The 14,313-nt window shown below is 44.9% G+C and overlaps 1 protein-coding gene across 1 annotated transcript in view; it reads left to right on the top strand.

Moving 5' to 3' along the window:
* The first annotated feature begins 420 nt into the window (after positions 1–420).
* Positions 421–14,313, top strand: part of asic1 (acid sensing ion channel subunit 1) — a 248,702-nt gene continuing 234,809 nt past the window's right edge. The window contains exons 1-3 of the mRNA XM_062970950.1: positions 421–931; positions 1,255–1,647; positions 9,823–10,018. Coding sequence (XP_062827020.1) covers positions 591–931; positions 1,255–1,647; positions 9,823–10,018 — 930 coding nt within the window. The 5' untranslated portion in view covers positions 421–590. The remainder of the gene's footprint in view (positions 932–1,254; positions 1,648–9,822; positions 10,019–14,313) is intronic.

Genomic DNA, 14,313 nt, shown 5'->3' on the forward strand with positions numbered 1-14,313 from the left:
TCTGAGGACCCGCCTGGCTTGGTGGCGTGGGCGAGCCTGCAGCCGGCTCTTTGCACTCTCCCGTGTGCTTTTGGAAGGGAGGCCGGACTCTGGGCGGAAGGATGTGTGCTTGTGTATGTGCGGGAGAGGAGCGCGTGGACGAGCACCAAAAGCCTGTCACAGAGAGATAGACAGACAGATAGAGACACGTACCCTGCCTGCCTGCCTGTGTCCCTGGGCAGCTCGTGCCGCCAACGCGCGCGCAGACACCGAGCCACCCGGAGCTTCCAGATTGGGTCCCTCTTCCTCGCCATCCCTCCCGAGCCTCCTTCCTCCTCCTCCTCCTCCTCCTCCTCCCGCACAGGCGCAAAGACGCGCGCACACGCGCACACACACGCCTCCCTGAGCACCAGCACCAGCCGGGAAAAGAGGAGGAGGAGGAGGAGGACTCGGTGCCACTCCAGCCGGGATGCCTAACGCCTGAGGATCCGCTTCGCAGCCGAGGCAAGAGAGGCCCCGCTCCTTCCTCCCCTCCCGCTTGAAGAAACGGCGCCGCTCTCCGCCACCAAAGGAGGAGGAAGAAGAGGAGGAGGAGGAGGAGGAGGCGATGCATGTGTTTGGCGGGGAGGAGGAGGAGGCAGGCGCCGTTCGCTGGCTCAGGGGCTCCGCCGCCTTGCTTTGATTCCCCGGAGGAAGAGGAAGAGGAGGAGAGGCGCGGGAGGAGGAAGAAGAAGAAGAGGAGGAGGAGGAGGAAGATCCCCCATTTCCCCGCCGCCGCCGCTGCCGCCTCCCCATCAGGTGCCTCCTGGGCTGGCTCCATCTCCTTCTCCGCCTTGGCAGCCCCGAAAAACCGGAGACGGCCGCCGACCCCCCGCCTCCTCCGACGAGGAGTGCCCGAGGCTGGCCCTGCTTTGGCCCTCGCCGCCGCCGCCGCCGCCGCTGCTGCTTCCAGGTTTGAAAGCTCGGCATTATGGAAAGGGGGGAGGAAGGGAGGGAGGGAGAAGAGACTGGAGAATCCCATCATCCCCGCCAGGTGGGAAAGCGCGGATGCTGCGGGGATGGGAGCATCATTCTCTATCTCTATCTGCTGGGATTGGGAGAGAGGGAGCTTGGAGGATCCCCAATCAAGGGCCATCCATCAGTGGGTGGGGAGGAAGACCAGGAACATCTCTCTGGTCCCTGGGAAGGAGGAAAGGGAGGGGAGGGGCCCTCAAGGGCTGCCAAACAGGTGCCACCTGGGCATCTCCTGGAATAACCCTTCCCTCCTCTTCACAGCCCACCAGCTGCCTACCCCGCTTGGACCATGATGGACCTGAAGGTGGACGAGGAGGAGGTGGAGAACGGGCAGCCGGTGAGCATCGAGGCGTTTGCCAGCAGCTCCACACTGCACGGCCTCTCGCACATCTTCTCCTACGAGCGCCTCTCCGTCAAGCGCGTCTTCTGGACCCTCTGCTTCCTGGGCTCCCTGGCCCTGCTGCTCTTTGTCTGCAACGAGCGCATCCAGCACTACTTCTGCTACCCCCACGTCACCAAGCTGGACGAGGTGGCCACCACCCACATGACCTTCCCGGCCGTCACCTTCTGCAACCTCAACGAGTTCCGCTTCAGCCGGGTGACCAAGAATGACCTGTACCACGCCGGGGAGCTCCTGGCCCTTCTCAATAACAGGTAGAGTGGGTGGATGGGTATGGAGGCCTTCATGGCGGGACAGCAGTCAACAGTTAGGGCACTTGTGCATCTGGTATATGTCCGGCACTGGATTCGTGAATTAACAGGAGACAGCATGAACTACGTTCCAGAGCATGCAGGTGTCATATCATCATAGGCGATCACTCATCTTGATTGTCTTCCAAGGGTTGAGTCTTGGCAGTGGGTCCATAAGTGACTGTGAAGACCTATTTGATATCTGCAAGGTCTTTCACAATGATAAAATAGGTGTAAAAGGTGTCTGGAGTGCTTTAGAACATGTCTTCCTGAGCTTTTCTGTCCATGGTCCAGCTTGGTAATGCATGTGGGCCTTACATGGCACTTGCAGATTTGTCTATGGCCACATGTCGGGCTGGAAATGGAGCGAGTCAGATGCATGCTTTCTCAATCTGGTTCTTCACAAATGTACCCAACTCTATGACAGTGTAGCATCGCCGGCACCATGTGTTCCTGTTTCCATGCATTTATCTGAGATTGCCATTCTGAGAATCCGACTGTGAACACTTCGGGTGTATCTTTTGTTCCATCCACTCTTCAGTGCAGAAAATGGGAAAATGTGCCCCTTCAGATGTTGTCAGAGTGTACCTCTCATCATACCTACCTTATTGTGCTGATAGAAGTTTTAGACCAGTATCATCTGGACAACCATTAGTGCCTGCTATCTCATATTCTCTGCTTCCTTGATACGTATCTTTAGCAACATTCTCCAACCTGGTCCTTTCCCGATTTCTTGGATTGCTGCTCCAAATATTCAGAGATAATGAAAGTTGCAATTAAACACATCTGGGTGTCACCTGGTTGGAGAAGGCTGTCCTGTGCAAAGAAGCCCAACAGAAGCCTTTCTTCGGCAGGCTCACCAGTATAATCCCAGCCAGTTTCACACAGACATCTGGTAGACTGGGAGAAAAAAAAAACATATTGCCTCTTAAGACCTTCAGACAGCTCTCGTGAGCAAAAGATGTCTGAGACAGAATCGGGACTTTCTGGAAAGCAAAGAAGCGGTTAGCATGCTTGGCCAGCTAAACCCATTCTAGAGATTGTTGTGAAGTGCACAGGAGAGCACGAACCCTTTGCATTTCATCTAGACCCCTCATTGCCCTCTGCTGGAAGGAATTACTGTGAGTTTACTGTGGTCCAATTGAATTCCGAAAACCAGAGAGGTGTGAGAACCAAAGTTTTGCATGGCTTTCTAAAACTGAATGGATGAAGCTAGGTTTTACTACTCAGTTTCAATACTTTTTTTAAACTGGACTTGGAACATCCCTCTTGTAGAGGAGATTGCAAGCCCATTTGCTACTGTAATGGCACCTGTGACTCTGTGGTCAATGTTTCCTAGCCTGTTTTGATTTCCCCAAGTTGAGGAGACAAATACAACCCATATCTTGGGTGAACAAAATAGCCACAGAACATCCCTTTCTTTTAGGAGACTGTCCCTTGAAGTAAAGTGTCACTCCATACAAAACACCAAACTATCACAGACAACCACTTGTTCCAAAATACAGGAAATAACAGAAGAGACCAGACAGAGTGGACAGAGAGTCTTTGTTATTCGTAATCCATTTCCATGAGTGGCCAGCGACATACTTATGTCCAAATCAATGGAATGTAGACATAAGTATTTGGGGCATCCCTCTGATAGAGAAGATTGCAAGCCATTGGCCACTGTAATGGCATCTGTGATTCAGTGGCCAGTGTTTGCTAGGCTGTTTTGATCCCCCAGGTTGAGGAGACAGATACAACCCATATCTTGGGTGATCAAAATAGCCATTCCTTCAAGAAATCCCCTTCTTTTAGAAGACTCTCCCTTGAAGCAAAATATTACCCCATACAAAATGTCAAACTATCACAGACCGCCACTTGTTCCAAAACATAGGAAATAACAGAAACGACCAGATGGAGTGGACAAAGGGTCTTTGTTGTTTGTAGTCCATTTTCATTGATGGACAACCAAATACTTATGTGTAAATTTATGGAAAAGCAACACTTTTCCGGTTTTACCCCCCCCCCCCCCCCCCAGTGTAGAGAGGTATATTACCACTCAACAATCAAGCTTTGTTTCACAACCAGGACTAAACAGCTGTTGATACTTGCCTCCTCCAAGCATTTGACCTGTTTTTGTAGCTGCATCCAGTGTCAATCAATTTTAAAAGTTAGCATTAGTCTTTCTTTTGTGTGTGGATTGGCCACACTGTCTTAGGTTAGCTGAGGATTCTATACCAATCCATTATATTTCAAGAATAGGGGCCAGATCCAACACATTTTAGTACGAGAAGCAGCACAGGGAGACTATCCTAAGCATTGTATTCCTGATCATTTACAGTCTCATTGGAAGCTTGAATAGAAAGAGGAGGTCTAGAATTTATCCAGTCCTTTTTTCTGGTAGCCAGTGAGGCTTGGGTTTCTCATTTCTCATTCCACAGAAGTAACAGAAGCATGCCCTTTTTTTGGTAACTGCTGTGTGATAGCAGGGGAAGGCAGTTACTGAGAAGAAGTATCAGGCTGTGTGTGTGCGTGTGTGTGTGTAGCAATTCACAACCTATACCACTGATCTAATATGGTTTTCCATGTGCACAATGTGCCATCTGGTGATGAATTTCAATTTCTAAGAATCTTAGTAGGAAATATTGGGGGCGGGGATGGAAATAGAACTTCATGTTTCTGGCTTTTGCAATGGTGAGGTTGTGCATAAAGCTGAGGCATTGCTGTTTGTAGGCCCTTCCTGGACACTGCTGCCCCGTTCTCATGAGCAACCGTTGTATTCCTTTATCTGTTGAGTCCCTTCCTCCCTTTGCATAACTCGCATGCAAATGTAATTTGGTGTCTTGGTTCAGAATGTTGCACACAATTAATCATATTTATGCAAAATAAGCAAAGGAGCGCAAGCCTTGTCAAATCGCTTGATTTATTCCAAGAGCAGAACGGGCAGAGATTATTTATTTATTTATTTTAATTGCCTTTGGGGCAGCTTGGTGGTTGGCTGTGGCATTCTCATTTATTTTTATTGGGTTCTGAGGGTAAAGTGCCAGTTCCCTGTTCTAGCTTTCACATTTTGCCCACCGTTGATCTAATATAAAAGGAGGTGTGTTCCTGGAGAAGACTTTTGTACCTGCATGCCGCATATTTACCTTCCTGCTCTGGGACACTCGTGGACTTCAGGCTCAAGTATCTGAGAGTAATCATTATCCTGGCCAACACACATTTAGGTGCCTCAAATGTTAGATTTGTTTCTGGGTATATTTGACCTGCCCATTCCATAAATGGCACCAGTTTTCCTCTATCAGCCCTAGTTTGTGAGATACAGAACATATGCCATATACCAGTTGCCATCTGCTTGCCTATAAGAAAATCATGATAACCATATCTAAGAAACTAGAGCTGATGCAGTCTATCCAATGCAATTTTCTGAACCACTGCTGCAAATAACCCCAGAAACAGGCCTTGAAACCAAGGCACCAAGAACATTTTGTTGTTTGCCTGTGTTATTGACTGCTTTTGAAAATTAATCCAAGTTTAAGACTTTTGCTGTGACCTTTTCAGAAGGACTAGGCCTGGCCAAGACATTTGCCGCCTGAAGTAAAAGCATCAAAAGAGATCTCCACCTGTCTCTGAACCCCCTTCCTTCCTTCCTTCCACCCCATCCTGCGTATAGAGACTGACTGGGCTCTTAATTTATCCCTGGCAATTCGGATGTGGATCCTTCCATGCACCTGAAAAAACAGCTATGTCTGGAAGAACAGCAAGGACAGGCTATGGGCCAAAACCAGCTATATTTTTCATAGAGCAGCAGGGAGCCCAAAAGAAACAGCTGTGTAGCTCTCACATAAAAAGCTCTAAAGCAGTGGTTCTCAACCTGTGGGTCCCCAGATGTTTTGGCCTTCAACTCCCAGAAATCCTAACAGCTGGTAAATTGGCTGGGATTTCTTGGAGTTGTGACTGAGCCCCCCTCCACACAGCTGAATAAAATCCCACATTTTCTGCTTTGAACTGGAATAAATGGCAGTGTAGACTCAGAAAACCCAGTTCAGAGCAGATATTGTGGGATTTTCTGCCTTGATATTCTGTGTTATATGGCTGTGTGGAAGGGATGCATCTACATTGTAGAATTAATGCAATTTGACACCACTTTAACTGCCATGGATCCCAGGAGTTGTAATATGCTGAAGTACCAGCACTCTTTGGCAGAGAAGGCTAAAGAACTTGTAAAACTACATCTCCCAGATTTCCATAGCATTGAGCTGTGCAGTTAAAGTGGTATCAAGCTGCTCCAATTCTACAGTGTAGATGCACCCTCTCACTGCCTCATCATTGAGCCTGGAATCTCAAGTTTAGGCAGTGGCCAGGGGAGTTTCGCACAACTAAAACTTGTGCACCAGTTATGTTAGTACCTTGGGAAGTCCGACTTGGCCACGGTGGTCCATGCTCTGGTTACATAGAATCATAGAATAGTAGAGTTGGAAGAGACCTCATGGGCCATCCAGTCCAACCCCCGGCTAAGAAGCAGGAAATCGCATTCAAAGCACCCCCGACAGATGGCCATCCAGCCTCTGCTTAAAAGCCTCCAAAGAAGGAGCCTCCACCCCGGCCAGGGGGAGAGAGTTCCACTGCTGAACAGCTCTCACAATGAGGAAGTTCTTCCTGATGTTCAGGTGGAATCTCCTTTCCTGTAGTTTGAAGCCATTGTTCCGTGTCCTAGTCTGCAGGGCAGCAGAAAACAAGCTTGCTCCCTCCTCCCTATGACTTCCCTTCACATATTTGTACATGGCTATCATGTCTCCTCTCAGCCTTCTCTTCTGCAGACTAAACATGCCCAGCTCTTTAAGCCGCTCCTCATAGGGCTTGTTCTCCAGACCCTTGAACATTTTAGTCGCCCTCCTCTGGACACATTCCAGCTTGTCAACATCTCCCTTCAACTGCGGTGCCCAAAATTGGACACAGTATTCCAGGTGTGGTCTGACCAAGGCAGAATAGAGGGGGAGCAGGACTTCCCTGGATCTAGACGCTATTCCCCTATTGATGCAGGCCAGAATCCCATTGGCTTTTTTAGCTGCCGCATCACATTGTTGGCTCATGTTTAACTTGTTGTCCACGAGGACTCCAAGGTCTTTTTCGCACACACTGCTGTCAAGCCAGGCGTCCCCCATTCTGTATCTTTGATTTCCATTTTTTCTGCCATTTTTTCTGCATTTGTCCCTGTTGAACTTTCTTTTGTTCGTTTCGGCCCATCTCTCTAGTCTGTCAAGATCGTTTTGAATTCTGCTCCTGTCTTCTGGAGTGTTAACATCCCATAAAGATTACTGCAATGCTCTCTAGGTGGGGTTGCCTTTGAAGACTGTTTAGAAGCTTCAATTGGTCGAACAGGCGGCAGCCAGATTGATCACCAGAGCGGCGTACAGGGAGCACACAACTCCCCTGTTGCACCAGTTCCACTGGCTGCCAGTCTGCTACCGAGCACAATTCAAAGTGCTGGCTTTAGCCTATAAAGTCCTAAGCTGTTCTGGCCCAGCTTACCTGTCCAAACATATCTTCCCTTATGAACCACCTTGAAGATTAAGATCATCTGGGGAGGCCCTGTTCTCAATTCTGCCTGTTTTGCAAGCGCGGCTGGCGGGGATGAGAGACAGGGCCTTCTTGGTGGTGGCTGAGGAACTCCCTCCCTAGCGATATAAGATCAGCCCCGACCCCCGACCCCCCAGCCTTCAGAAGGAAAGTGAAATCTTGGTTCTGGGATCAAGCTTTTGGATAAGAGTGTAGTGCAATAATAGATGTGTAATATGTGCAATGACCATGGAACGGCTTTAGACTACAATTTTTGGATGGCGTGATTTTAATTGATTGTAAGGTTTTAATGTCATTGTATGAATTTTAATTTGTCAATATTTAAAACTTCTGTCTGATATATGCTCTGAAGGCATTGAACAAGTGCCAGTGTAAGCTGCCTTGAGTCCCCTCCGGGGTGGAGAAAGGCGGGGTACAAATGGGGTAAATAAATAAATAAATAAATAGAGGGCCAGGAAAATATTCAAGGACATTGTGCAACAACTTTTCAGAATACTTCAGGTGACAAAATGTTTCTAGAGATTGTGACTCTGGTAAGAAAGAAAACTAAAGTCTGTGTCAAAAATGTTATCTCTATCCTGCATTTGCTAAGGTGGCCAGGCTGCGAAAGACTGCCATGAAAGGTTTGACTGTTGTTAACTGCAGCTGATCTAAATTGTATATTGGCATTAAAAAAATACCCGGGCTTTAAAGAATGTGTTCATGTAAGCATTTCCAAGCATATACTTAAAACATTTTGACTGCCTCCTTCTGGAATATAAGCTCACAGCATGCACATACTTTTGAATATTTGCTCCTTTGTATATGATAGGGCTTTCATAAAAACAAGGGAATAGCAGGTTTCCTTTTTTAAGAAAAGAGTTTTGGTCATCTTGATCGCAGATGCGGAATAAAATCTTTATGGCTAAAGTTTTATGTGATTTAGCTTTGGAAAGTGAAAAAATGCAGGGTTTTGTTTTGCATTTTATTTTTGGTCATTTCATGTATTCATTCATTCATATAGTGTGGGGTCTGAAATCACTTCTGATGAAGTGGGTTATAATCTTCAAAAGCTTTAGGTCATAATACCTTGGTTGGCCTTTAAGATATCATAAGTCTCTGTTGTATTGTTTGTTTTGTTTTGAACACCTGGCTACTCTTATGAATGAATAATATTTATTTACTGTATCAGAAGTGAAGCGAAAGTTACAGTTATAATGTATTTAAAAACGCAAGCAAATTTAAAAACTTGGCATTATACTAAATGTCCTTTGACCAGTAGCTGCCCACTTGGAGTGCCTCTGGTGTTGCTATAAGAAGGTCCTCCACTGTGCATGTGGCAGGGCTCAAACTGCATTGTAATAGGTGGTCTTCCAGCAGATGTGGATCTCCAAGCAAGAATATGAAGAAGGAGGCAAGCAATGTGTGGAAAGAAAATGCCCATAAATCCTGTACTGCAAAAGTTTGCCTTCCCTAATACTTCTAATATTTGATTGCTTTAGTATACTCAGGAATTGAAGTTTTGTCTCTTCTGTAGTAAGTCTATACTTTTTTGTGTATTCTCCTATTTGCTGCTGAATTAATGAAACTTTATTTATAGCCCGCCCTATCTCCCAGAGCGGCTTACAACAAATACATAGTGGCAAACATTCAATGCCAACAATAATATACAAACAAATCCAAAACAACTCAGTAAATGAGTAGGATTGGAGGAGTCTTCTATCCCAGAGGGCTTTAACATTGTGCTTTAATTACACTTTATTTACTTGCACATATGCTATAGCTGAGTTCCCCATCTTGTTTGGGAATGGAACTCTTCAGATCATAATTGCTCTCCATTGACTCCTTCTAAAAAGGACGGCCTAAATCCAGCTGCTTGCCCCAACAAGAGTAATGCCATTGAAACCACCGGATTTACTTAAATGCTTACTTATCATCCACCCATTGATTAATAGGTTTATTGTAGTCAGACTAGTGATTATATGTACACTATGATACATAAGGACACTCGAGGAAGGGACAGAAGAGGCTAGAAAAGCCAGCTCAAAGCATTGTTTGCTTTATCCTCTCCCTTCCATCTGCCTATGCGGAGCAGTTGCTATTGTAATATACCTTCACACTAATTCCAATTTATGGCTACTGTATCATGGGGTTTTCTTGGCAAGGTTTATTCAGATTAGGTATGCCATTCACTTCCTCCTCGGCTGAGAGAGTGTGGTTTGCCCAAGGTCATCCAATGGGTTTCTGTGTCTGAATAGGGATTTGTACTCTGCTCTCCCACTATCATCGTCCAACACTCAAACACTGCACCATGGCGATTCTCTGAAGCTGAGCAGACTGGGAGTTCATTGTGACACTGATGAAGGGACAGCATTTTCTACCAGCATATGAGGACAACAAGGTAGCTTACGGTTCAAGGATCAGACCATAAGGCACATATACCTGTGACATTTTCTCCCCATTCCTTTGTCACCCTGGTAACCACTGACTAGTCCCAATCCCAGTCCTGACTAAAGTTAAAGTATGTTGTCTGTGTATGGAGCTAACCATGAACAACAGAGACCCCTTTGTTCCATGACCGAACTGTGTCTTGTCTCTCAGGTACGAGATTCCAGACACCCAAATGGCTGATGAAAAGCAGCTGGAGATCCTGCAGGAGAAAGCAAATTTCCGCAGCTTCAAGCCCAAACCCTTCAACATGCGGGAATTCTCAGACCGAGCTGGCCACGACATCCAGGAAATGCTGCTCTCCTGCTTGTTCCGTGGGGAGCCCTGTGGACCGGATGACTTCAAAGTGGTAAGTGGTGGTTCCCTGCATTTTAGATGAGTCCATGTGCCAATGTGGCAGGCATTCTATGTCACTGGTGCTGTGGTATTGCTTTTGTGTCTGCAAAGAAAGGAATATCTTAGTTATTCTCAAGACTTAGGGGTGGCATTGAAGTAATCTAGTGGTTGATAGGACATTGAGAGGTCATTGAACTATTCTGATTGTGTAGATGGGCTCGTAATTTTGGAAGGTCTGTCTTTTTGTGGTGGCATGGATGATTATGTAGAGAATGGTGATGGCAATAATGTCTTTGGTGAAAATGCGACAACAACCTCTCTGAAACTTCATTTGCCCTGTTATTGCTTATTTAGGTATTGTGGAATGCAAGCTACTGTATATCCTAACTTTGACTCTAACTTTAAGCTGTTAAGAATATTTAAGCAAAGTTGTCATATGATCAGTGAGCATTTGGTGGAAATGGGATAATGACAGTTGGGCATACCTCCATCAGTGGCCTTGCATATGATGTTAATGAGAAAAGACCCTACACTTGCACAGCTATGTTACAGCACTACTCCTCAAAGGGATGGTCCATGGAGCCATAATGGTCCCTGAGTCATGATCTTCTAGTCCCGAGAACATCTGGAAAAGAAAGAAATAATAGTAACTAATGGGCATCAATATCTTACCGGGAATTGCTGGTCCTCTAAGTCAGAGAATTTATGAGGCACTGCGCTAGAGGAATGTGATGAATGAGCAGCTGCCGGAGGTGATGGCTACTTATATTTGGGGGCATGGCCAGAAGGCTGTGTTTGTGTACTTATGGGACAATGTTCATGCTTCCCTGTTCAGATTTTACATATGAAAATGTATAGATGCAAAGAAAGGGAGGAATGGGTCAATGGTAGTTAGCCATACCCCCACTGAATTGCATGCATATGGAAGAGAGGCGAGGAGAGGAAAACAATAGACAAAAAAGGGTAGGGAAATGGACTGAACATATACATTAATGTAAGCTGACCATATGTCCAAAAATGCATTGAGTTAGAGCTGATGCCTGTGAAATACATGTTCACTCTTGGCTAAAGCAGATCTTCTGACACTGAACACTGAATGTTGATTCTTCTAGCCTTTGAACGTGAGTCTTTTAGCAATCGCAAGAATGCACCAGATCCAAACACTGCACAATTCTATAACATGGGAAGAATCAGAGGCCAAATTTCATTGGAACTGACTGATTGCTTACTTAAAATGTGTATGAGGTGAGGAACCTCAAAACACAGCTTAAGTTGCCACCATTTCCTACAAGCCCAGGCTGTGGTAAAGGGTTATTGTAATATAGACAAAGTATCTCTTATCAGAAATGTTTGGAACCAAAACTGTTTTGGATTTTGGATTGTTTTCGGATTTTTGAATACCTGAACATACACATACACAATGAAATATCTTGGAGATGGGACCCAAGTCTAAACACAAAGTCTATGTATGTTTCATATATAGCTTTGTGCATGAAACAAGGCATGTGTATCCTGAACCATCAGAAAGAAAAGGTATCCCTATCTAAGACACCTATATGTATTCAATGTTGGAGTATTTCATGTTTGGGCATTTGCAAATAAGGGATGGTTAACTTGTAATAGTTCAGCATCATTTGGAGAGTCATGGTTTTCCAACTGCTAATATGAATACAAGAAATTTGGGTGGAGCTCGTTGTTCAATAGAGCAATACAATGATCTGTGAGTTAGGAGGAATCCTTAGCATAGAAACAATGCTATTTTTTAAAAAAATAGACTGGAACCAAAAGAGCTCGTGCTCCTCCTGTTTCTATATAAATCTGCCTATAATCTGGATTCCTCAGAGAAGGCCTGTTGCATGTCCCATCATTTTGAGAGGCTTGGTTGGTGAATACATGTGACAAGGTTTTCCCTGTAGCAGCACCTTGCTCTTGGAACTCTTACCTGTACTCAGGAGTTATAAACAATGGGCAATGAAAACACAAATGTAAATAAGTACCTTTTGTCATATAATTGTTTCAGCAAATAGGAGCAAAATCTAGCTTTACAACCTGATGTTGTGAATGTTTATTGTGGCATTAATACTACAGCCTTATAGCACAGCCATGGGAATGATCTCTCAAAAATAAGTCAAATGGAGGTCAGAATGATTGAGTGCCAAGGAAATATACAAAAGGAATCATAGCCATAGCTTTCATTTAATTCAAAAATAAATTGTTAAAGAGGGGTGTACATCTTGACTATACTTCTTTTATAATGTTCTGAGACCTAACTGTTTTGTGCTATGAAGAAAAAGTACACCTTAAATATAATGGTGTTCCAGGATGATATATTCCAGCCTTTATAGCTTTTTAAAATCCATGTTCAGCAGTTAAGAAATATCTTGGCCTTTCACAATGTATGTATTGTATATTTGCACTTGTGTATCCCATATCCAGTAATAAACGCCGGTGCTCCATATTTTATTGAAATTGTATGACTAAGGGTTTTGTTGTAAACTAGAGGTAGTCAATTCGGCCAAAAGGCGTGCTGTTTTGGGGTCCATTTTCAGCCAACCCCTCATTCTGTTTACCAGGAAGTTACTCGAATTGGGAGGGGTGTTGCTGTTTTCATTTGGCAAAATTCGGCCCATTGACTACAATGAAAAACTTTAAAGGCTCAATCCTCAGTCATTAAACCTACCTCAGTTTTAGACCCCATCTACAACAGGCCTGCCAAGTTTCAAAACAATTCACCAATCTACTGATTTTTAAGAATTATTTTAAGTTTTTACCATACCATTTTTTAAAATAAGACAGATTGCAGGAGAGGGTTCTGAATTGTAGTCGCTAGTTGCGTCCATTCTCAGCCAATCAGAACATGGACACAACCAGGTATTTTATTGGCTGAGAAACAAGGGAGAGAGAGAAAAAAACTTCATTCCCATCATGCTCTGAGAGGAACTCAGAGACTTTTCAATGCCCGCCCCATGCAAGTACTGCTGGAAAAGAGTTCCCAGCAGGGTCCTCTCTGGAGGAGGAGCCTAAGAAACTTTCCAAAAAGAAATGGACAGCTGCTGCTGGGGAAAGGAGAAAAAGATGCTTCAACAATCCCATCTTCTCCAGGAGACCCAGGGCAGACCCCTGCCTCAGGAATATTGAATACCTAAAAATTAACCTGAATATTAACTCCTTCCTGTCCAGTAGCCAAAAAAATCAGGTACCTTTAATCCATTTTGGTCAGCTTTTCGTTTCCCTCCTCCCTGTTCTGTTTTCAAAGACTAAACGAAACACACCACAGAATATTACAAATTATTTTCATTCAAACTGATTGGAGCCCAAGCCGATTGTAAACTATTTAGAGCAGTGGTTCTCAACCTGGGATCCCCAGATGTTTTTGACCTTCAACTCCCAGAAATCCTAACAGCTGGTAAACTGGCTGGGATTTCTGGAAGTTGTAGGCCAAAAACATCTGGGGACCTTAAGTTGAGAACCACTGATTTAGAGTCTCTAAGTTACTTAGAGCTTCGAGGAGAAAAGGAAAAATAGAAGGAAATATCATCATCTCCCTTGGGGAGTCAGGTTGGCTTCATCTGTCTCAAACTTCTAGGGTCATACAATTTTAATCTATTGAACTATTCTTGATGTTTAAAACAGTATTAAATTTAGTGTCAAAAGCATTGCATGAATTAGTATAAAACTGATAAAAATAGAAGCATAAGCGGCTAAATATCTTTTAACCAAAAACAGGCAACAGCGACTGCATTGCCTGTAGCCTCAAACTATTCTTCCTCTGCACATGAGGCAGACATTGCGGACAAGCATACAGATGCGGAGTTGTCTGTTCTGCTCCACGGTCGCACAAGGTGGAGGATTCTTCTAGGTAGTGCCATTTTGCCAGGTTGTCTTTTGACCTGCCCACTCCACTTTTGAGTCTGTTCAGAGACTTCCAAGTTGTCCATTCTTGGTTTGCCCCTGGAAGAAGATCCTCATGAGGGGCCATCCATTTGAGATTGCCTGGTTTAGCTGCCCAGAGGGATACTTTTGCTGTTGCTGGAGGCACGTTTAGAGGAATGGTGTCTTCGTGAAGCTTTTCCTTGGTTTGAGTCTACTGGGAGGAAGCTGATAGCCATGCAGTGGATGGCTTTCACAGTGTTCAACCTTATTTCTCTCACAGTTAGCAGCAACTTCCCGTCACACATCCGGGGGGGGGGGGGGGCAATGCCAGCTATCTTGTAGAGTTTATCAACAGGTGTATGTTTAAGACATCCTGTGATTATTCTGCATGTTTTGTTCAATGCTATGTTCACCTGCTTTGCATGGGCAGACTTG

The sequence above is a fragment of the Anolis carolinensis genome, chromosome 2, assembly GCF_035594765.1.
Source record: "Anolis carolinensis isolate JA03-04 chromosome 2, rAnoCar3.1.pri, whole genome shotgun sequence".
NCBI classification, from domain to species: Eukaryota; Metazoa; Chordata; class Lepidosauria; order Squamata; family Dactyloidae; genus Anolis; species Anolis carolinensis.